The sequence below is a fragment of the Ambystoma mexicanum genome, chromosome 9 (genome assembly GCF_040938575.1).
Source record: "Ambystoma mexicanum isolate Mex_15411 chromosome 9, UKY_AmexF1_1, whole genome shotgun sequence".
NCBI lineage: Eukaryota > Metazoa > Chordata > Amphibia > Caudata > Ambystomatidae > Ambystoma > Ambystoma mexicanum.
The window spans coordinates 959,814,561-959,840,137 of NC_090931.1; the positions used below are offsets into that span (position 1 = coordinate 959,814,561).

General features: G+C 46.4%; 1 protein-coding gene across 1 annotated transcript in view; it reads right to left on the minus strand.

The window, feature by feature from the left end:
• CFAP210 (cilia and flagella associated protein 210) overlaps positions 1-25,577 on the minus strand; it is a 478,304-nt gene that overhangs the window by 291,482 nt on the left and 161,245 nt on the right. Inside the window, exon 5 of the mRNA XM_069616166.1 lies at positions 23,460-23,616. Within this exon, the coding sequence (XP_069472267.1) occupies positions 23,460-23,616 (157 nt within the window). The remainder of the gene's footprint in view (positions 1-23,459; positions 23,617-25,577) is intronic.

Genomic DNA, 25,577 nt, shown 5'->3' on the forward strand with positions numbered 1-25,577 from the left:
CACCTTTGCACATCATTAGTCCTTTGGGGTCACGGTATGGCCCATTGCTGAATGTGGGTGGTATTTGTTGGCGCAGGTTTTGGCGCACTTTCGTTGAGTGCGTCGGGACGCTACCGCCTGCTTACTTGTGGCGTACGTTTTTGGGCTTGTGCGCTGGTTTGATCGAGCGCTGTTTTGCCCTGTTCGAATCCATGAATACGTGTTGCCGGAGAGCGTGTGGGCGTTCCGCGCACTTGCCTCCTGTACTTCCCCGTGCCGCCCACATTCTTCCCCATTCCGAGTGTTGTGCCCCATTTTATTCCCCATTCCGAGTGTCCCGCCCTGTGTTCCGCCTACTTTAGAGCTGTGCGCTGCGCTCGGAGTGATAGCGCAGTGGCCGTGGCGCACGCCGTTGGTTGACCTGTGCGCCGGCGTGCGCCGCGCACTTTTTCAGCGCACGTCCTATGCTTTTCTTACGCACGGACTTCCATGAATCGACGTGCGCTGGTTTCCCTGCGCTTTTCGCTATTTTTCGGCGCAGCGCACGTATAGGCCCCTCTGCGCCGGAATTTTCGGCGCACATTTATTCCATGAATCGGCCTGTAAGTGTAGTTGATTTAGGATACTTTTATGGTGTCACGTCCTGTGATGTCACCATGATCAAAAGGTCAAATGACTTCACTTCCGGTGATGTCATCACGGAATATGATCTCACTTCATGTGGTGTCATCGGGAATGTGATGTCACTTCCGCTGCCCCAGGCATTTTGATGAATTGACATCCATGGCAGTTGCATTGTTACTGTTACACTTCTGAATCACAGTGTGCTTTCTAGAGTAATCACTTTTAAAAAGACAAGCACTGGCAATGCCAATCGTGTGGGCTTGTGTGGGCATGGGAAAGATATTTTCTAGCCACAGCCGTAGTGGTAGTAACTACCCATTGTGGGTAGCAGGTGCAAAATGCAACGATTACCTGGCCATGTAATAGGAGTGTCTAGCAAAAGCTTAAACCGAATGCACAAGGAAAAAATGTTGGCTTTGCCAATGCTTGTTTTTAACAGGACTTCAGTGAAGGACACGCAGAGTGCTAATAAATCGAGTGGCTGAAGGCAGGCCTAATTAGATAGCAGGTGTCCCTCCTCAAGTCATTCCTCCCTAGCTGTACTCCATAGATGTACTCTGACTCCAATGCAATAGTTTTAGGTGTTGCAAGAGACACCCAATAGCCCAAACTAAAAATCAGTGTATGGTTGAATGTTGTATCCTCTGGAGTTGCAAAGATTTAGCACAGGATGAATGAACGCATGTGTGTATGTGCATAGCCTGTTACCAGTAGCATGATCACACCGATTTACGTTTCAAAAATAAAGCGAAGAAAAAAATAAAATAAAGAATCTGACCAATGAACCTGGTACATGATGACTCTCACATGCTAACCCATTTCTGCAAGCTTTCTACAATGTTTCCCAACCACCACGGCCATGTTTTTCAAGCATCTCTCAGTTCATAAACTGCTGGCCTGCGGATAATTCTGTCACTCCAAAGTGTATGTACAGTAGCGTTGCCTGATATACTGTGCAGGTTCAATAGCGATTACAACAACAGTCACAGAATGTACCAATATGTGGCCGCCGCCTAACTAGAACTTGTGTCACTTACGGAATGACACTTGCTCGGAATCAACCTCTTTAAGCAACATTTTCTGAGTGAAAGTTTCACATGTCTCCAAGGAAGAAGGAAGCCCCTGCAAGGAACCCCTGGGACTCTGCTTTTTCCACATCCTGCCCCGATTGAGACAACAAGAGGGTGGCGATAAGCTCCAAAATGGCTGCCGATCTGCACCCACTAGCTGTATGCCTTTTGCAGCCCAGGGCTGTAACAAAGGGGGGCAGCAGAGGGGGGCAAACTGCCCCAAGCCTCGCACTCAGGGGGGGCCTCGCCAGCTGCCTGGGTCATGGGGTGTCACAAGAATAGATTTTGTGTGAGGTATGAGATTTTCTGGCTGCAGCGCCAACCTGCAGTAGAGAGAGACGATGCAAAACAAAAGTTAAGTGAAACACACAGCACTGGGTGGGGGGGGGATCTGCCCCGCGCACTCAAGACTGTTGTCAATTTCACACTTCATCAACAAAATGGGTTGGCCTGGTCTGCCGCCTGGCATGGATGTGTGAGATCGCTCGGCCCAGGCCCAATTGGTGGCACTTATGCTCCTGAGACCCGCCAATCCGGCACCAGGCCGCCCATCATGCGCATTGGGTCTTGCTGGGTGCTGTGCCACCACACTTGAGCACATGCTGCCGGGAGGCTGGGACTGGAGACGCCAGCGTGTCTGCAGAAGCAGTCAGCGATGGGAGCCGCTAGGATACTCGTGATTGTGCACGTGCAAAGTAAGTAAGAACTAAAGTGCTGCTCCTAATAGCCGGAATCTGCTGCAATAAGCGTGTTGGCAGCCAGGAACTCTTCTCGTAATGGGCTTCTTCCTGCACAAACGTGGTAACTCCTCATTCATGGCTGGTGCACACATACCTGCGTGGAAGGAGCAACATGGAAGTCGCCATTATCACTCATCCCTCCCCAATGTAGTTCATTAATCAGCAAACGATTTTAACAGGAACAAAAACTGCACATTCTGCGGCATCAGATTCACAGTCCCTCAACACATGTTTTTTTTTACCATGCTTTCAAAGTCTCAGAGCTGTAAGACCGGTCTGATTGGTGCTTTATACAAAGCTGACGTAACTGGAGGGACTGCTCAAAGTGGGTGGTAGGACTTGGGAGCTGTAGAGATTGGAAACAAAGGGGTGGCGTCCTGCCACGTATATTTTCATTCAGTAATACTTTACTTTTCTGATTACTGTGAGACTTTTCTCATTTCACATATTGCGTATCCTAGAGACTGTGAAATTGTGCTATTTACAGTACAGAGATACAAGAGAATGATGCAAAAAACACAGGTGACTCTTAGCTTGTTTATTCAGCTAATATCACAAAATAAAGAAAAAATGGGGATGGATTACCCGTGATATTACGGTAGTTTTTTAGAACAACACTTTTCTAGCAGTTTAGTGTACATGTAAAAATGGGAGTCTATGTAAAGTAGAGTAAAGCCACAATACAGAGCTCTCATGACATGAACTTGGAGGTGCCAAAAGGCTTGTACATAAAGTTAGAGTGGTAACAGTAAGCATGTACAGTAGGGCACAGACAGTTTCACATTTGTAGTAGGTTCGTTAACATTACTTCTTTACAAACATCATCCTAATACTGGTTTCAAATGGTATATTGGATGTCTTTCAAAGAGGAGAAAACCAAGTCTTTGGTCTACGTCAAGATGTTTATCAGATGTTTTATGGAGGGACGGGCTTGCTGGCCTGGATGTGACGGGGGTCCCAGGACGTTTCGGCGTCAAAAAGCCTTCTTCAAGGGTTTAGACCCAGTCTCCCTGAAAGGGTTGGCATGGAGGAGGTGGGAGTGGTTGGTCACCCTCCGTAAGTAATGGCGTGGGTCACAGTATACTGGGTACCGTTAGGCCTGGAACATGTGTCTGTTCCTGTGCTGGGGGTATTGAAGGGCCCGGCAACTCGAGGCTGGAGGAGGCTGGAGGAGGCGGGGAACCCCGGTGTGGATCCCAACGGGGGCAGCCGTCTGTTGCTGCAGTCAAAAAATGCAGAATGTGCGATTGTATTCTTTAGTATTTTGGCTGTTGTCAGCGGCGGGCTGATCGGGTAGGGTCGAGCGCGAACGAAGCAGCGTCAGGATCCCGTTACAGCTCCTATATACAAAGCTCAGTCACATAGCTTAACTAGGAGAGCTACTGAATGTATGTGTGACATACATTGGCATACCGCGTGGTGGTGGTGTACAAATTGCCAGCAAAGCCGTTTTGCCACAATGCTGTACTCCACCCCGACTCCACCAAAGGCCTCCAAATCCTACTGTCGATTTCTCAGCAAGAAATTTTATGTAGCCATTACAAACTGGACCAACATGCCATACTTTGGTGGCTTGAGGTTAGGATTCTGGGGTGGCCAGGCTCTCAAGGCGCATATTATTAGTCTGTGCGGCCCCGCTTTCCTACTCAGTTCTGCAATTGGTTTATTGGTGTAGGAGAAAACAAAAAAAAATCCCATCACCGCTACAGATTTCAGATACGGATCCGGTGCACACATGCAAAGAGTCGACATTATAAAACGATATGTTTATAAATAGCCCATTCCCTCTGTTACTAGGCTCTGTCTCCTTAAGAGAAAGAGAAATCATGTGGGTGATGACGTGGGATAGAGGAGGAGCCAAGGGGGAAAGTTAGTACGCAGTAAAGTAATGAATAAAGCAGACGTTCCAGTCCACTCCGGTGTCGCGTCCTTATTTCAGTAGGCCACCTGGCCTTACAACTGGCAACGAGGTGGTCTCCTGTCACCCGGAGCCCTCCAAGCAGGTCGGGTGATCCCACCAAGCCAACCACACCTCCGGCATCCTGATCCAACGCACTATCCACGCACATTCCCTCCCGTGCGCCAACGATCCTGCGGCACAATACAACACCCGATCCCGGTTTACGGTGAGGGTAAGTTCCAGACGCCCCTCCTCTATGACGCTCCCTGCTGTGTGAGGAACCCAAAATCTCCAGCGTCACACCGCGTGGCAGTCCGCCAGCGGTCGTCCCCTCTGCACGTGCAGGAGCACGAAAGCGCAGTTGGGTGCCTCCTCCACCTCTCACCACTGGCGATCCCGCCAACGCTCCATATTACTTGCTCCTCACATTGATGATCCGGCCTTCCTGTAAAGGCACTGACGTTCCTGAATGCAACACATTTCACGCGCACTACTCCCTCCTTACACAGGCCGCCCGGCCTGCACTATTGGAGGTAGCTCCACCTCCACTCGCCACAGGAGATCCTGCCGCTATAACAGCATATCTTTTCACACGGTAACCGCAATAGCACGCTCCAAGGAAGCCCGGATGACACCCTATGAGCACGAACGTATGCAAAAGTTGCACATTCCCAGCTCCTCATCCACACGGTGCCCACACTCAGATCTAGGCACAGTAGACTCAAACCAGACGCTCAGCACATAATACAAGGGAAGACAGAGACAAATCACACAGGCCTAGTGTCAAGCACAGTGCCTACAACTCTCCCGTGGCAGCATCCACATGGAATCCTGTGCACAGGTCACACATGCGCCCACCAGCCATTTATTGCTAAGAGGCTCATGCCAAAAAGGTCACTTATACCTCAACTGCCACACCTGCCACAATGAGCAATCCAGCATCACCGTCCCCTCCTGCCAGGTCCAAATCGATCCTGCTGCGCATGCCGCTCCCATTCACCATGAACCCTCAGGCAGACAAAGGCCCGAGGTGGGTTGGATGGATGGAAGACTTTAATCACTTTGTGAAGTCAGCAGGTGAAGAGAATAAATCGACAAATTAATCACCCGCTTGAGAGTCAAAGGTACGCACCGTCAGTTCCACGCCTTCTCACTGGACGAAGCCATAAGACTGCAGGTGATAGAGGGATGCTTATCCCAAACCTTGAAGAAGCAACTACTGAAAAAGCCGCTCTCAATAGACAAAGTAAGTGAGCTGGCAAGATTCTCTGAAAGAGCGGATGCATAAGCAGCATCGATGACAGGAAACCCCCAACGCCAAACAAGATAAGGGCGAGCTCATTGCAGCGGTTCAACCACTAAACCAACGGCCTGGTGACAGGGGAGCTGCACCATACAGAGGGGGCAACTAATAAGGACCCCGACCACAGAGACAATGCTAACGCTGCAGGATGGCGTTCCCACACTCAGGGTCATGCCCCGCACTTTCCCAAAGTGGCGGCAACCGTGGCAGAGAGGGACACTTCCAGTCCATCTGCAGGGAAGGCAGGCCATTTTCCACTTCGCAATTGTCTCCACAACCACAAACCAGAATGTACAGTCGAACCCCTCAAAGCCCAGCATACCACCTGAGACCCTACCAACTGGGACCACAGCGCTACATCAGAGCCGTGGATGAGTACCGCGCTGAAGACTACTCGCAAGACTATGAACCCTATGACCAAGGCCCACACCTCGAGGACGAATACAATGGACCCCCGCAAATGTATCATGGACATAATGTACAACAGCAATTTGGACCCTCATACAGAGGAGACGACTACGGTCAATACTTCCAAGATGAATACATCAATCTCATTCTGGATGACAGGGAAGCGGGACAGGCGCCAGGATAGCTGTCAACATTGGCAATAGACAATTTTGTTTCCTTGTGGACTGCAGCGCCACCGTCAACATTATGGGCGAACAAGAGTTGCTACAAATCCCCGACAGACTGATGCTGGCCAAAACCAATAAAACATTTTTCCACTCGGGCGCAAACCACCCCCTCCACTCCATAGGACACTTCAAACGCCAACTCATACACAATGGCCTTACCGTAGCCACCATCATTCATGTAATCAGGAGCCCAACAAAAGGGCGATGCCTGCTGAGCTACCATACCGCATCCTGCCTGGGGCTCATCGATATCCACTTCTAGGAAGGCAATGAAATCTAGTCAGTTGCACCATCGGGCGACAAGAAGGAAACCGTTTGCATGATAACTGACAAACCCATCTCGCGAAATCTCATCACGAAAGAGACAATCCTGACAAAATGCATGCTCCTTTGCAAGGGGCTGGGAAAACTGAGAGGACCTCCTATCAAACTGGATATCGACACCGCAGTCCGGCCCGTTCCCCAACATCCCAAGGAAGGAGGACGCCTGAGACTATGTGTTGACATGAGGATGGCCAACACCGCCATGCAGAGGGAACGGCACCTAGGGCCCTGAACAGAGGACATGATTGTCCAGCTCAACAAGGCTGTGATGTTCTTGAAACTGGACCTCAACCAGGGGTACCACCAGATGGAACTACACCCGGAGTTGAGAGGCATTACCAACTTTGCCACTCACAATGGCCTATTTCGATACAGACGCCTCAACTTCGGCATTTCATTGGCTGCCGAAATCTTTCAGGAGGCTGTCAGACAAGTCTTAAGACCAGTACAGGAAGCGCTAAACTATAGCGCTGATATTCTCATCTTCGGCAAGTCCTGAAAGGATCATGACACTGCACTACTGGAGACATGCGCTGCCGTCCAAGAAGCAGGGCTGATTCTTAACATCGAGAGGTCCCATTTCAGTAAGACAAAATTGAAATTCTTCGGACACATCTTTTCCGCAGAAAGAATGACGCCGGACCCTGACAAGGTCAGCACCATTTCAAACCTCAGAGAAACTGACGCATTGCGGATATCCGTTCATTTCTGGGTATGGCAGGCTACTGCCCTCGCTACATTCCCCAATACGCGTCCATCACAGAACCATTAAGATGCCTGTTGCAGAAAGACACTGTGTTCACCTGGTCAGCTGAATGTCAAGAGGCATTTGACACCATCAAAATAGCTCTGGCTGAAGAAAGTAATTTGGCCTACTTTGACCCCGACTGGCACACCAAAATTGTTGTGGACGCTAGCCCTGTGAGGCTAGGAGAAATACTGGCGTAGACAAGTGGCCCGGACACGCACCCCAGGCACATCGTCGCCTATGCGAGCAGAGCCTTAGCCCTACCTGAATCTGCATACTCACAAGCTGAAAAAGAGAGCCTGGCGGCTGTATGGTCCTGTGAACACTTTCACAACTTCATCATAGGGAAGAAATGTACACTTATCACAGACCATCAGGCTCCGCTGTCCTTATTCGGGAATCCATGTACCAAGATGCCTTCCAGGATTGAGCGTTGGGGCCTCAGGCTACAAGAGTATGACTATGACATTATTCACAGGCCCGGGGGTGACAACAACCCAGCGGACTACCTGTCGCAGCACCCGACAGGCACGCCTGTCCCCAGAGTAGGTGAAACAGAGTATATAAACTACGTAGCCTCCAATGCGCTCCTACCAGCAATCTCACTCAAGATGGTTGCAACAGCATCCGCTGCGGACCCGACCATGGCGTTCGCAATCAGCCTGACAGGAAACAACAAGTGGAAAGACTATCGACGTGCCGTTTTAAACCACCCGGGCGGTGCAGAGAAGAGATGGACAGGATACACACAGAGCTGGCTGCGAAGGACCATGCCGTTCTATTGAGAGGCTGTTGGCTAGTCATTCCTGTGACGCTCAGGGCAGAGGTAATCAAGTCGACCCATGAGGAGCACCGAGGAGCCGACAACACGAAGCGGCAACTGTGGTGTCACGTGTGGTTTCCCTTCCTAGACCGGATGGTTGACAGATGGGTGAAGAACTACTTGGCATGATAGGATATTTTATTTGTATCGTGTTCGTACACAGGTGTGTTTCAGAGCACGACAAGGCAGGGGAGGGGAACAGGGGAGAACAAAACAACGATCTTACAAGGCCCAGTGACATTGAGAACGTGCAAATGCATGGGAAAGGGGAAAAGTGCATGGAGGGGGGAGAGTGGAAACTGCGGAGCAGATAGACAGATAAATAATAATAAATACAAAATTAAATAGATAATGGAGCAATAAACAGGGGTAGTGCAGCCAGCAAGTGGCAAGTGCTGTGTTTACAACAGCAGAACTGGGTAAGTCTGATAAGTGCATAAAAAGAAGAAAGTTTGGGGGGGTGGGGGACTGTATGGGTACAGATACAGACCCCAGTGCAAGGTGTGGCTGGGAGGCAGTGCAAAAGGGTGGCAGGGTGAGCAGGTACCTGGTCCAAGGGGACAGAGGATGGCAAGGTGCACAGTGCCAAGAGAGCAGATCCGCAAGGGAGAAGGGGAGCAAAGGTAGATGCAAAGAGAAAGGTCTTGAGGTGCTTCCGGAACCGGAGATGATTCTCCTCAAGTTTTAGGGTGGCAGGGAGGCTGTTCCAGAGGGAGGCCCGGCCCGAAGACAGATCTACCCTCAGCCGTTTCTTTGAGAAACGACTGGGAGTTAGAAGTAGAGGAGCGAAGAGCTCGAAAGGGGAGGTATTTGCGGAGGGAGGGATAGCTGAAGGTATTTTGGACCCAGGCCCCAGAAAGCCTTGTGGACAATGCAGAGGGTTATAAATGTAATCCTTGCATCCACTGGGAGCCAATGGAGAGATTTCAGAGCTGGAGAGATACAATCCCAGGGCTTGAGGCCAAGGACAAGTCTCGCAGTCGTGTTCTGGATTAGTTGCAGAGGGCGAACAGTAGAGGCAGGTAGATTTAGAAGGAGGCTGTTACAATAGTCCAACCTAGAGAGAACCAGAGCTTGGGAGACAGTGAGCTTCTGGGGAAAGGAGAGGAAAGGAAGAGTACCTCTGAGGAGGTGCAGTAGGAAGTTTGACTTTTTAGAGACCTCGCGGATGTGGGCGGAGAAGGAAAGTGTTGAGTCAAAGATGACCCCGAGGTTCTTAGCCTCACAGGTAGGGATAGGAGGAGGGTCAAGCGAGGCCAGGCAGAGAGAGAGGGGAAAGGATGGAGAAGGGTTGTCGATGAGGAGGATCTCCGTCTTGCTGGCATTCAGACAGAGATCATTGGCGGCACACCAATCTTGAATGGCAGTTAGGCAATCAGAGATGAGGGAGGGAGAGGAGGTGGCCGAGGGCAGCCTGAAAATGAGTTGAGTGTCGTCAGCGTAGCATTGAAAATGTGAGCATAGAATGGCAATGCAGTGGGCGAGAGTTGCCAGGTAATGGTTGAAAAGTCAGGGCGAGAGGTTAGACCCCTGGGGAACACCACTGGTAGAGTGGAAGATAGAGGATAGGAAGGACTCATGCCAATGCATGGTGAAGGCAGAGGCCCCTATGCCACTCCAACCAATGCACATCCCGGACAAGCCATCGGATAGAGTTGCAGTTGAATTTGATGGGCCCATGGAATCGGGAGCGTACCTTCTGCTATTCATCGATGAATATTCAAGGTTCCCCATCGTCCAGGAAATAGCGACCACTGCATTTGCCCAGGTAGTGGCAATCTTCGACGACGTACTGCGCGAATGTGGCATCCCAGGGACAGTTAAAATCCGACAATGGACCCCCATTCAATGCTCATGAGTTTGCATCCTTCGGGAAACACATGGGGTTCACCCATCAGAAGATTACCATAAGGTGGCCACAGGCCAATGGAATGGCCGAACGGTTTATGGCCTCCATTAAGAAGACAATGCGGAGAGCTTGTATAGAGTGTGCCGACCACCATCAAGCGCTATGCCGGTTACTCCGGGACTACCAGAACAGCCCCTACGAAGCCACCAACAAGGCGTCGGCAGAACCCATGATCAGGTATGCGCTCCACACACGTATCGTGCGACACCCTTCGGCCGAGCAGGATGGAGATCCTGATTCACAAGAAGGGACACTGAGAGGAAAGAGAAGGCAAAGCGGACACTGACCTGAGAAGAAGGGCAATGCCCAAGGACTTCAAAGTTGGTGATGAAGTTGGTGCAGCAGGCCATCACCAAGAAGACTGACGCCCGGTTTGGGGAGAAGCCACTCAACATCGTGGCCATCAAGGGCACCATGGTGTCGGCCGAGAATGCAGACAGGGAAATCACGAGGAACAGTTCCCAATTCAAGCACCTCATTAAGAGACACAATGAAAGGCTTCCAAACCCCCAAACCCCCGAACCTGATCCCGAACCACGAGAGCCGAGGGATGACCTGTGGCGGAACCAAGTGCAGCAGCAGGACCACCTGTAAGCGCTGAGAGGAGTGAAAGGCCTCATCGCACCATCGGAAGACCACCTCGCCTAGTGGGAGAGTGCTGAGGCGGATGTCAGGACATTTATCTGGGGGTGATGTTACTAGGCTGTGTCTCCTTAAGAGAAAGAGAGACCACGTGGGTGATGACGTGGGATAGGGGAGGAGCCAAGGGGGAAAAGTTAGTACGCAGCAAAGTATTGATTAAAGCATACGTTCTAGTCCACTCCGGTGTCGCGTCCTTATTTCAGTAGGCCATCCAGCCTAACACCCTCCCTTGTCACCGCCCTTTGGCATGCACTAATTTAGATGTGCAGAAGTAGGAGCACATCCACAAGAATATAAATAGAGCATTGGCTTCAGATAAATTTTGCTCCTCAGAAATGTGTTTAGGTGATTCATTGGGAAAAAGCTGTATATATCTCCTGAGACGAGCCATGAAAAAAGTCCTGCTACTTTCCCGCCAATGCAGTGCTCCCATTTCCATATGGTCTCATTCACGCCGACAAACCGCCAAAATCTGCCCCAATCTACTTTTTTTGGTGACATTAGTGGCAGATGGCATTTTAACACAAGAAGAAAAATAAAACTGCAGAATTATTACAGATGCAGGAAACGTATCTATTAGAGCTCTGTCCAGGCGCTCTGGGGCAAAATACATGCAGACAGAAGTGACTTCACAGAAAAGGACATCGCAAGGAGCATCATCATCCTTTGATACTTGGAGGCACCATGGAAGCCACTTTAGAATAAGTTGGCATCAGTAAGCCAAGTGGCAAATAACTTGTGGTGCAAAATACCTAAATTGCACTATTGTTATATATGGAGCAACTCTATAGCCAGGCTTCATTTAAATAGCATGATATATTAACATAAGCTCTTAAGTGAATCACAGAGCTGCAGATAAGACAGATTGTGATTAAATGATCTGCCCAGGATCACACACTTTGGTTAAATGGTGAAACCAGGATGTGGGCAATTTAAGCAACTTTCGGTTACTTTTATAAAGAGCATTTACACAAAGCGATTTTGTGCCATCATTCTCCACTCAGGCAAGTAGGGTTCGGCAAATAGGGTTCTTACTAAAACTTGATTGACAGGACTGAACACCTCTGCTCTTGAGTAGGAATATTTATTTTAGGCCCTGATTCATGGAATTATTTGTGTGGAAAATAGGGTACTTCTGCGCCAAACTGCACGGAAATCTGCGTTCGTCGATTCATGGAAACAAATGCGCAGTACTTTTTCTGGACTTCACGCAGGCTCGGCACATCTCTGCGAGCCGTCGAGGGCCTTGCACAAGAATCTATGCAGAGCGTGGGCGTGGCTTGCGCAGAGGGCTGTAAAGGGGGCAGAACACCAAAAATGGGGAAGAACTTTCTAAAAAAGTGGGCGTTCCGAGGGACAGCCTGCAGGCAGTCCCTCGCACACCCAAAATTGCGCGGCATGAGACGTAGTCATGGATTCGATTGTGCAACCTCTCGGCCGGGAAATGGCCATGCAAGTCCTTCATTCTATCTGCCACCCGAAAGCAGGTGTAAGTACACTTGTGCATAGGAATCGCAGCACAGAGGTGTGTTTGCAGAAGGTAGCTGTTCTGGCTGTTTTTGCTTTGTGTGGGGGCGTGTCAGGGGCGTTCTGGGCACGACTTGCGAATACGGTTACTTTGCGTAGTAAATTCCATGAATAGGGGGGACGCGCGTTTTTTTATCTGCTTGCAGGCTCGCAGTGTCCTTCTCGGCGCACAGCCCCTGTGGGATTTCTGAGCACATATCCATGAATCGGGCCCTAAATGTATAAGTGGTTGATTAAAGGTCAAATGTCGCCTCCCTGTCATTAAGGTGAAAGCTCAATGCATTGACTTTTATTACTTACGACATTAAAATAACTGAATGAATAGTCAAGAAACTTTCCAGAATAGTTGGTCAAGACCAGTAGTAAATACCGGGTGACCATCCAATGGTTCAAAAGTTTGGCGGTTTCCGAATAAAAAGAGTATTTTGGGTGTTTTGCATTGGTTTTTCTAAAGGGAAAATGCACACATTGTGCTCACGGTCACAGGCCAAAGCGCTGAATGGCTCTGCACGGATGTATTTTAGTTTTCAGGAGAAAGTGCAGCAAAAGGGATCTATTTAGGTTTAGTAGCAATCTGTCAATTATTTCTTTTTTCAATTATCCACCTTCGGAGGGTGCCATTACAGCTGTCCAGTTCCTGTGGATTCTTTCAGCTTTAATTATCAATGGAACACAGCATGCAGTGGGAACATGCAGGCACACAAATACATATAACAGGCTCAGGCCAGTAATGAAGACAGGATCCTTCGGTAAGTTAAACTTCCTTTATTTCATTCCTGTGGCTCACAAAGCCCAAGCTGCCACTAAGCCTGCAGCCTCAAAAACACTGCCGGGTATGTAGCAAGCCTGTACGCTCCCTTGGCACTCCGACTCACAGGGCCCCAAACACTATGACTCACTGCCCCCCTAGAAGACTGAACCCTGTTCATAGTCCCTGGACCTGCTTCACCCAGTCATATTACCAATCCGCTCACAACGACTGCCAGGTGAGCGAAGTGCGCTCTCGAGGCACATTCCCCCTGCACCCAAAAGCGTGCTCACTGCTCCTACACCCCCTACCCCTATCCAGTACTCACCTCCCCCTGTACTGACCTGGCTATACTCCTACACCTACAGCACGCACCTTCCTGCCACATATCCTACACACTTCCCACACGCCACTCCATCTCGACACCAGACAGAATAGAGTAGCTGCGCCTAGGCTCATCAACCCCTACACACCTATCTGCTCGATTCCCAACAAGCTGCCCTCACTCGATATCATTCGCATTAAGCACAATGATTATTTCACCCAAGCACAAATGCCTGGTACCCCCACAGCTTCCTGCCAGAGGCCCCTCCCCATCCCCGACTCAGATGCATGGAAACACTGGGCTGCGCGAAACTGCACTAGCCACCAGGAGTCATCTCCCACAGAACACACAACACTCCTGCAATCTACTGCCAAAAGAAACTCTTGCCTAGGAGACCGGTTTATTACACCTGTTCATCCCAGAACCAAGACCACTAGACACAGCATCATCCACAAGCCAACTAAACCTACCACCCAACACAAGGAGTGCACTTAAATTCAACCTACCCAGAAGTTTAGGCATACTACCACCACTCCACTGAAATGTGTTGTCATCAACGCACGATCCATCCAGGCACATGCAATAGATATTAACAACCTTATCTCTACCCTTAACTTCGACATCTTGGCAATCTCTGAGACCTGGTTGCATGCTGCATCTGGCCATTCCCTCTCTATTGCCCTCCCCCCTGGATACAATATCTATCGATCGGATAAATCCAACTCCAGAGGTGGTGGAGTAGCACTCATAGCAAACTTATTAGGGAACTAAACTCCACCCTTCATGATAACGGCGATATCCTGACTGACACACTGACCCTTTCCCAACTCCTATTTCAAAATGTATCCTCCTAGGTGACCTCAAACTTGATCTCAATGACTCAAATAATCCAGCAGTCACTCTGCAACTCTCTTAGCACTCTGGGCTTCCTACAATGCATCAGTACCCCCAGCACAACAAAGGCCGAACCCTAGATTGGATTTCAGTTCTCAACTGTAATGTGTCTATCCTCTCTGACAGTCCCTCCCATGGACAGACCACAACATTATACAGTTCTCCATCGCACCAACTGTACACATGGGTCCCATCTCGATCCTGCTACCCCCTCTCTTGCCTGCAGTCCCAAAAACCTTACCAATGAGCGCCTTATTGCTGTGCTCAACTCACTCTTACCTGAACCTCCAATTGACAATTACCCTAACACACATGCAGACCTGTATGCGAAAACCCTACGGCTGCTATTGATATCATAGCCCCACATAAGCCCGGAAATCTAAACCATCAACACACAAGAACTCGTGGTACACACCTGAACTACTAACACTCTGCACAAATAAATGGCTAGTGGAGGCAAACTGGAAAAAATCACCCCCAGATGCCACTAAACTTCTGTTCACAGCAGCCTCCAAACACTATAAAAAAGCCATCATCTCCGCTAAATCCCTCACCTAGAACGCTTGCACTGCCAATGCCAAATCTTACTCCTGTGAAATATTCACCATTCTCAGGGAACTTGAAAACCCTACCATCCCTCCAGTCACTCTTACTAAAACATTCAGTGGTGACTATGATACAAAACGCCATGGTCACCAAAATTGACACCCTGCACAGCAAAATTGACTCTAAACAATCCCTCATTGACCGCTTGCAAGCGTCTCGAATAGCATCCTCCTCCACTCCCTGCTCCCAAAATCTAACCATGTTCTACTTCTCTAATGTCTCAGAAGACGTAGTCAAGTCCATCCTAAAATGGCTCAAACCATCTCGCTGTAAAGGAGACATCTGCCCTGCAAGCCTCATCATAGACTGCTCAAACACACTAAATCCCCTCATCAACGCCTCCTTCTCTACGGGCCTAATCTCTATGCCCCTCAAGGAAGCCTGGGTACTCCCCCCTCATTAAAAATCCCTCGCTAGACCCTACCATTCCCACCAACTACCATCCCCTTCCTGATGAAATTTCTGGATAGAGCAGCCTACTTGCAAATCCAGCAGTTCCTTGAAGACAATCAACTCCTGGGTATGCGTCAGTCAGGATTCCATCCAGGTCACGGGATCAAATCTGCACTACTCGACCTCGAGATCCAAATTGATGAAATCCTGCCCTGCTGCTCCTCCTCGATCTTAAGCTGCGTTCAACTTAGTGGACCACAAGATTCTAGGGCAGATTCAATTTTCCTCAGCCAACTTCTCTCCCAGGGCCACATCTTGGATCGCCTCATTTCTTGGAGACAAGACCACTTTTTACCCTTCTAGACGCCATTTGCATTTCATATACAAACTATGCTGATGACACGCAGATCCTACTGCCCCTTTCAGGCAACTATCATGATGACTCTACTGGATCTATGTGATCACTGCAACCACATATAAATGCGAAAGCCGAAAATGCCGACTTTTTATTTTAATGAAACCCCTTTAGATATGCGGGGGGAGACCTCCCGCAACCCTCCCATATTACTATAATATCCACCCCCCCACATATATATGTGGTGTAAAGGGGGTGTTTAAAAAAAAAAGTTGGGCATTTCAGCCATCGCAATTGTCATGGTGACATTTTGGCCCATTTCCACTCTACTACTCTAAATACTGTCTACCTGGCCCATCCAGTCCTGGATGGCCACTCTCTACCTTTCCTTGAACGACAAGAAGACTGAGCTACTTCTTGTAGGTTCCCCTTCAGTGATCAAGAAGCTCAATCGCCAATATACCTCCTTCAACACTGATGGAATCCCAATTCCGGTCTCGCCCATCGTCAAAACACTAGGTGTATACCTTGACGCCACATAGCCCCCCTCTCGGCATGTAGCGCCATTGCCTCATCCGCCACCTATACAACTAAGCTAATAACTGCATCCAGACCTTTCCTATCGCCACACAGCTGCCTCACCATTGCCCGAGCCACTGCAGGTTCCAGGCTTGACTATTGCAATGTCCTTTTTGTAGGCACCACTGACGTCAACATTCGTAAAATGCAGGTAATCCAAAACAATGCCCTCAGAGCAGCTCTAAATATTCCCAGAAATTAACATATTCTGACAGCAAGAAAACAAGCCCACTGGCTCCCCATACAGGAGCGGATTCTCTTCAAAACTCTCTCCGTCACTCACAGATGTTTGTCCAAGGATAAAAGATACTGGATTCAACACAACCAGCACTAACAAAGAAGACCCAACACGCCAAATAAAACAATTGGAATATCTAATCCGCAAGGAAATAAACCGAAAACTGCATGCAATCACACTGGGCAGATACTATAGAAACCAAAGAATTCCGAGGGGTTTGCGGATTCAATTGAGACCCACGTTGTGTAAAGAAAACAAAGAGTTTGTGAAGAAATGGGAAGCAATACTAAATAGGTGTTCTTAAGACCTGATCTTATTAACAATACAAGAACTGGCAAGTAATCTCCAAGATCTAAGTAAGGAAATGGAGGAGATTGAAAGCCAACTAGTAGCTACGTTAAATAGAGAAGAGGTGGATGCCATCCTTGAAGACATCAACAGCAAATTGTCAGAATATAAAACAGAGCTTGAAAATAAGAAAATTCAAACAAGACACTTATGATTATCTAAAAGATGAGGTGTATAATTGGATGGACAAGTACAGACCACCGCTAAGGAAACCGAAGCCAAATAACAGAAGTGAAACATCCAGTTCAGAGACAGACACAGAGAGAGAAGGTACAAACCAAGAAGAAGAAGCAAGCACAAGTGCCACAGGAGCTACAGGTACAACAGAACCACCAAGAGAGGATAGAATTCCTTTTTTAGACAGAGGAAGAAGAGAACTAGAAGGGGGAAGAGGAAAACAAAAAGCAAAACCGAACACAAGACTACAACAAAAGAAAACTTAGTCATAAATGTATCCTCCAGGATTCTCACTTCCACAGAGATACAAACCCTAGAGAAAGGTCTAAGCTTTGTTCCTATGCACAACAGTACCCCTTTTGACTCTAACATTGAATTATACAAGCTGATTCGAAAAATGAAACTAAAGGTGTTCTTTAGTGAGCTGGAACAAGAAAACATATCTGAAGGAGATCCTCTAGACCTAAAAGAATTCAAGGGAAAGAGTAATTTCATTCCTCCAATCAGTGTACCACCGGTGGATATATTTCAAAAACAAGTCACAAGAGACTTGGAGAATATAAAGTTTGGTTATTCAAAGAACAATAATATGAAACCTCATGAATTCAAATTGATTAGAGATCTTTATGGAGACAAAACATTAACATTAAAAGCTGCAGACAAAGGAGGCAGTATAGTTCTCCTTAACAGTCAAGATTACGACCAAGAATGTGTACGGCAACTGAATGATGTAAACACATATGCTCCATTGGACACAGATCCCACAGAAGAGATAAGAAAGAATCTGGAGACACTATTGTCTAAAGCAGAAGAATTGGAATGGATCTCACACAACACAAGGAAGTTCCTCACAAATCCACATCCCCGTATACCTCATTTTTAAACATTACCAAAAGTGCACAAGGATCCACAAATACCACCAGGGAGACCCATTGTAGTAGGTACCAACAGCATTCTAGAACCACTGGGAAAATATATTGACTATTTCCTACAACCCCTAATTCAAAAAACTAGCACATACATTAAGGACTCAAATCATTTTTTGCAACAATTGAGAACAATTCCATTCAATCCTAACCATATCTGTTTCACCGTTGATGTCAAGAGCCTCTACACCTCCATTCCTCATAACTTGGGCAGAGAGGCAGTAGAATGGTTAGTATTACAAGAAGGTGAGATACAGGCACAGAAGGAATTTATAATGGCACTCTTGGAATTTATCAGCGACAATTCTTACTTCCAATACAAGAGCACATATTTTTTGCAAGTTGCAGGTACATCTATGGGGGGCCACCATGGCACCTTCTTATGCCAATGCATTTATGTACAAATTCAAACTTGAGCATGTCCTTCAAAATGCACAATGGCAAAAGAATCTATTGATATGGATCAGATATATAGATGACATCTTCGGCATTTGGACAAGCACAGAATCTGAACTTTTAACTTTCTTTGACTATCTCAACAATATAGACCCCCGGATCCATTTTACTCACAAACACTCAAATAAAAGCATACATTTTTTGGATGTGGAGATAAAGGTCAATGACTGTGAATAATTTACTACAAAGGTTAAGCTTCCATCAACCAAGTCTCATCAAGAATCTCCCTTACAGTCAGATGTTAAGGGTAAAGAGAATAGTCAGTGACCCTATAGAGTACCAAGAATCATTGAAAGAGATGGGGAACAAGTTTCTGGAGAGAGGGTATTCTAGGGAAGAAATAGACACAGCTGCTGTTCGCACTACCACACAAAGTAGAGAAGAATTATTGAAACCCAAAACTAAGGTAGAACAAAAGACGCCATTGGTCTTTGTATCAAAATATTCAAGGCAAAGTAGTCGAATCAAATCGATAGTTAAGAAAAATTGGAACACCATAATCTGTGACCAAAGAATAAAACATCTTTTCAAAGAACTCCCCAATTTCGCATATCAAAGGGCCAGAACCTTAAAGACAAATTTGTTCACACGAAACCCATGCAGAAACAAAAGTTAACAGATCGGATTGGCACTTTTCCATGTCTCAACTGCAGTAATTGCAACTATATCATCAAAGGAACAAGCATAAACCATCCACATTCTGGAACGAAGATCAAGTTGAAAGACTATGCCACTTGTGACACACAAAATATTATTTATGCCATAAAATGCCCCTGTGGGCTATACTATGTTGGCCAGACACAACGGACTGCAAAAATTCGATGGAATGAACACCGTTCATGCATAAGGAATAACACAGCGATGTCAGCGGTGGCTAGACATTGGCAAGAAAAGCACCACAATTTGGCACAGATCAGATTCATAATTTTGGAAGTGGCCCAGAAATACAACAAGTATGAAAATCTACAAAAAAAGACTCGACCACCGAGAAACATTTTGGATAGATCGTCTCAGCTCTCAGACCCAGGGGATTGAATAAAGAAATAAACTTATGTGCTTCTTATGAGCGAAACTACCTCTTGAAAAATGGAATTTAGAATGTTGATTGTTGATGTTGAATTTTTATTTTTTATTTTTGAATTTTTATTTTAGAATGTTTTTGGGATCCCTTTAGGTGCTGCTACCTTGGGTGGGAGCCCATACGCACGCAAAATCTACCCCAGTTGATTTGTACATGCGACAACATAATGCACCCATACATCCATACCACAGTTAAATGAGTATCTGCATGATAGTAAGTACATCACAAACACCATGTTCCTCTTAAACAACTGTGTTCATTGCTCGCCTATGTGAGGTTCGAGTGCAATTTGCACCCGTATTTTCTAGTAGTGTATCTCTTTAAATACCTCACACTCACTTTCCACCCAGCATTGACTTTGGCTACTTATCACGTAAACAATAGGCTTCCCTGCCAACACAGGCGAGACATTCACATACCATCCTCCATACACTTTGATGCATTTCACAGGTACTAGGCTTTCCCTTAACGCACAGAGCGTTTGTTCTTGAATAACCCGACACTATGTTAACAAGTGTCTAGTAGTCATGGTGACAGTCCCGCCTCCTGTGCTAGCACAGGGGCGGGACCCAAGGCGTACGTGTATCCACGCGACGCCTTGGTATTACCATGGCAACCTATAAATACCTCCCTTGTCATTCGCGCTCGCACTCCTGCGGCAGCGTCTGACATTGAAGGAGCGTTTCTGCTGAGTAACGGTAAGCGGATTCTTCGCGCTCGAGATCAGAACATATTTAAAGATTGACTGTATTCTGATACCTTTTTCACATAACTTTAACAGGATTGATTACTCAGACTGGACTGGTCCATAACGAACATTAGTGTCCTATGGATTATAAGTTACATTTGATTGATTACACATATTGTTAAACGCTACACTAAGGACAACTAAAACAGTCCTATTGCATATCTTTGATTATGTTTCTTGTTTCTTTTTCTTCCCACTCTGACAACCACTACTATACCGTTGGAACATTTAAACGCATCTTGGAATTGGTATGTGTGTCTATATACGTTTGATTTTGAATTGATTGTGCAATGGTTGCTCCTGCATTGTGTTGAATTATTGTTTTGTAATGGCGACAGATTGGGCATATCAATATCATTGTACGGCCCTGACGAAGGTTAAATTAACCGAAATGCATTGGCTAATGTACACAATATTATAGCCAGTATCTTTAAGCCTATCCACTTTGAATATGAGAATGAATATTCAGGAGTGATGAGAACATTAATAGATGCGCAATAAATATTATATTTTTGCGAAAAAAAGACAGACTTTGTCTAAATTGATTTTTTACGTAAGTACAGCAATTACAGCACGGAATTGGAAGGTCCCTACTATAAGGGCAAACTGAGAGCACCAGTCTTAATAGAGTTATTTCACTCTATTTTTCTTTGTTCATATATTTTGGTCCTTATGCCATAGGACCTTCATCAGAACAGTTGCCCCAGGCTAAAACTTGATCAATGAATACAAAGCGAATTACGATTGATTAGAACTACAGTAACAGGACGTGGTGCCCACCTTCAACCTCTTTGTGTCCAAGGATGCCCGCCATACTTATCTCAAAAAATTACAAAGGCGGCATCTACCAGACCCACCAGAGCAGCCTACTCCCACCGCATCACAACACCCAGATTTAAACACACCAAAGCCGGACGATCTAGCTTCCCTGCCATTGAAGCCAAACATTGGAACCTCCTCCCGCCTACCCTGCGCACTGAACATTCCTACTGGACAGTCCGAAAAGCGCTAAAACATTGTTGTTCATCTAACTGGAGCAAGTATCTGCCCCCTGTATCTACTTGAGATCAATGTATGAAACCGTCTGTACATCTTTACATACAATATCTGTATTGTCTTTGTCTTATGGATCTGCCTTTGATGTCCCTTTTCTATGTTTATCTTTGCAAATTTGTTTTTGGTTTGGAAAATCTGATCACCCTAACAAGCCACCATGCTCAGTTAAGTACTCATCAGCCCATTCCCCACGAGACAGATTTAAGCTGCTCTGCTGACTTCCTTCAAAATTGACATGTGGAGCAAAAAAACAAATCATGAAAACATTGTAGTAAGTCATGCTCCATGGAGAGAAAACAGGTCTTCTGGACAAAGAGCATACAGCCTAAAGACTCTTCACAAGAGATTCGGAGAGGACGGCAGACCTGCTGTGTCACAGTGAAAGGCTGGGTTGCTTACAAGTGCCAACCAACGATTCAGGGTGCACACTGGACAGCGCTCAGCTCATCCCCAATGACATGACAGGGCAGCATATCGGCTGGCATCCGTGACAACATACCTCTATTGCTGGGGTATTGGTCATCTACTCGCCCAGTGGCAAGCAAACAGGAACCCTGAAAAGTCTACACTTATGTCATGCACACCCTTCTCCCTGGTTACAAAATGAGGGCAGCAGCCCAGTTACACCCAATAAACATTTATCAATTGGTTTCTCGATGACATGTGCTCAGTGGGTCACAGGACAGTAAATGTGAAGTACCTTGTTCCTCAGACGCAAAACTAGGGCACACAACAGCCTTCTCCCTCTATAGAAAGTCCATGAGCTCGGCCATCTAAAGCTAGACACTAAGAGTTTCTTGGCCGGTGCTGGGAACTGGCGGAGGGTGCACAGAGCCCTCTACCTAGGCATAGCCTTCTGATGCCCGGTCTGCTGTCACCAGACACTGCCTGCCCATGCTGGGGCAGGCCTAAGGGGCATGGCATGCTCGCCTGCCACTCACCAACCAGGAACCCTCACAGCCGGAGGCACCGACCTCCAGAGAAACTCGGAGCTCAGACCCCACTCAAAGCACCAGCCAGGTCATAGTCCTCCTCATCATTGCACAATAAATCCTCCTCCATGTCAGACATCTTGGCCGAGGGAGGGTAGAACTGGATTCGAGTTCTCACACAATCCTCTTTGGCAGCGCCACCACCGGATCAATCCGGCCTAGGAACTGACAGCTCTCAGGAGAGCTTGGTTGCATGAGGGGCCAAATCTCGGTTACACGAGCGCCGACAGCACGCTTGTCTGGCAACCAGGAAGGAGGGAAGACCCCACATGACAGCTCATTAGCACATGACTGACCAAGCCACAATTTCCCTTTCTTTGACAATAGATACAAGTCTCCATGGTGGCATTTTACCAAAACTAGCCCTCATTCCATTGCAAATCAAAACAAGCTCCCAACATGCAAATTACTTTAGCTATTTTATACAATGTATCCTTTTATTTGAAAGATGCATGGTATCTTTCCCATTCAAAGATGGCCGCTAGTTCTGGCTTGTTTCCAAACAGCTTCCTTAGAGATAGTCATCCAAGATGGATGCCTCCATCGAAGAGCTCAAAGAGTTCCGAGATGTACTGGAATGAGTGGGATTAGCCATAGGGATTAGCATAGATAGGGGCAGGGAACGGGAGGGATTCAATAACATGTCATCTCCATTGAAAAAGCATTACAGACCCTCATTCAAAGCCCATATTTGAAGCTCTTATGTTAAAGCTCCTATTTACTTACAATAGTTTCGGGTTCAAGGTAGCGCTTTTAGCGCCACCTCAAGTCCAAACTAAAAACTAAAAATGTTCTGAATCTGCAATTGGGCCACTCACCGATCTCGGTCCTTGGCCCAGCCACTCTTCCCTGCACTGCGGGACTGTCTCTGTATCCTACAGCCCCTCCTCCCGGCACTTACCTTGCACTTGCCACTAGCTGGCCCTATTATTTATCTTGTATTCTACTAACCATGTACTGCACTTTCCCCTCTGCCCTTCCCCTTGCACTTTCCCCTTTCCCCTCTACCCTTGCACTTGCGTGATCTGAAGGACACCTGGCCTAGTAGGATCGTTGTCTGTCTCCCCCTGTTCCCCCCCGCCTCTCCGCGCCTTGAAACACTTGTGTATAGGCGCGTTACAAATGCCATATCATATCATACTCAAATGTTTTGTATTCAAAATTACATGGACATAAACATGAAAAGCAGTCATCAATAATTTGTAAACCTTGTATATAAGAAATTGGAACAAATCAGTCATTTTTGCACAACTGTTAATCTTCAAAATAAATTCACAAAAATGCAAAGGTTTTGTTATTCATGTTTGACTTACACGATAAACCTTCATATTTTCTTCCTTTTGTTTTTCATGCATTTCTTGCAGTTTACGCATTTCCAGTTCATATAATCTGGTTAATCTTTGAATTTCAGCACCCTCTTTTTTATCCTTTTGTTTCAGCAGTTCTAGTTTATGATTATTTTCCTCTATTCTAAAACAGGAATACAAATATAACAGATTTTCAGCAGTGTAAAGAAGCAAACATTATTTTGTAGTGCAGAAATTGGACTATTTAAAAAAAAATGTATTACCGCTGAGTGAGGTCAACAGAACACTTGAGACACAGTTAATGGAGTTCAACAATTGCTTGAAAGGTGTTACCAATTGCATTTAGTGATAGATCCAACAATTGTACTGTCCCAATCTTCGAACTTGGTCATGGATCAGGAATACACATTACTACCAAATGTCAAGACAAATGAGACTTATCGATGAATACAGCAGCCCTTAAAAGATGGCCACTTGATTTTTTCCAGATTTCATTTATTATATCCCAATGTTTTAGTATATTTAAATCATTTATGAACAACAACACCAAGCGACCTGTAGAATCTCACAGACCACTACATGTACATGTTTCAATCTATAAAGATTATCCTCAGGTGGTCATACTGTACAGGACGAAATGTTCTATATGCAGTGAAGCAGTGGTATGCATATATGTACAATATGGATGCCTTATTGAGCGAACGTTTATACCGCAGCTTTACAGTGAAGATGGATTATTTTAATTTATTTTTTATTTTAATATGGACGCCATTTTGGACATATGTGCATACCGTGACTTTGCCACACATTTCATTCTATTACCAACACAACCAGTGACTTCAAAATTCAGTGTCAAACCAGCATTTTCTTTTCTCAATAAAAAACAACCGGAGAGGGCAAAAGTAAAGAAACCGTAAATAACATTTTAAGAAAGAGGAAAAAGTAGTCATTATTCTTTTGAGTCATCACATTTCTGTTGAAGAAAAGGTGTTATACAAAGGCAGGAATTTTGTACCATTTAACAAAAGCTCTGGATTCAGTATTTGTATAGAATTTGAAAAACTAACTAGAAAGCTTGCTTTGCAATTACAGTATCAAGAACAACCTCCACCAGTGATGATTAAAGATTAATTTGAAGAACATTGTGGTACGAGCAACTATTCACCAACGGTACAATCTCCCACTCTAAATACCTTCAGAAAAACGTTGCAGATTGCACTAATCATCTAAGAGCAGTCTTGCAGTCTGAGCAGGCTGGTAGTTGGGCAGTAAACGGGGGCCATTTCCATCTGGCCGCATTTGGCAACCGAACAACTGTTTCCCTCTGGAATGACAACATGCACAGATCATGGGCGAGTGTGTGTAGCACAATGGTTGCGTTTTTGTGATTCCGTGTGTTTGTACCTGCAGCACAGTGGTTGCGTTCCTGCAACCCCGTGTGCTCGTGTCTGCAGGGCTCTTGCATGGTTTTGAGGAGCCAAAGCAAGGAACCCAAAGGAGTGAGAAAGGGCAAGAAGTTCAGAAACCAGCAAACCAGCAAACAGAGTTATATCATTGGCCTGAAGCAACCTAGTCCTAGAGAGTTGCATGTTAGAGATGAGGGACCCTGCAAGGTGAGGGCCGTTGAGGAGTTGGGGGGGGGGAGGGTCTTGGGCAAAGCACATCAAGCCAGTCAGGCATTCCCCTAGGGGTGGCATTCACAACATGATTATGCTTTTCTCACTACTTCAATAATACTGGATGACCTGCTAAGAATGGGACCACATCACATTGGACAATCTCACATCAGTTATTTACTTTACCATTGTTTATTGGGATCATGTGACACAGACATGGACCCGAATTCTATGTGAAGACGGGAGGCTCAGATTAGGCTTTCTCTTAAACTTTACTTCTCAAACAGCTTTCACAAAACCAATAATAAACAGTAATAAAGCCAAAAAACGACATGTCCCACTTTAGTTGGAATCTTTGGTAGTCCAAGGTATTATTGGTCCATGAAACCAGGTGAACAAACTAGCCAATCCACATCCATACAGACCCATAAACACTACTGATCCCTTGAAACCTCCTCTTTCTTTGCTGCTCAAGCAGCAAGATAAGTATACCGTTATTTCCTTTAAT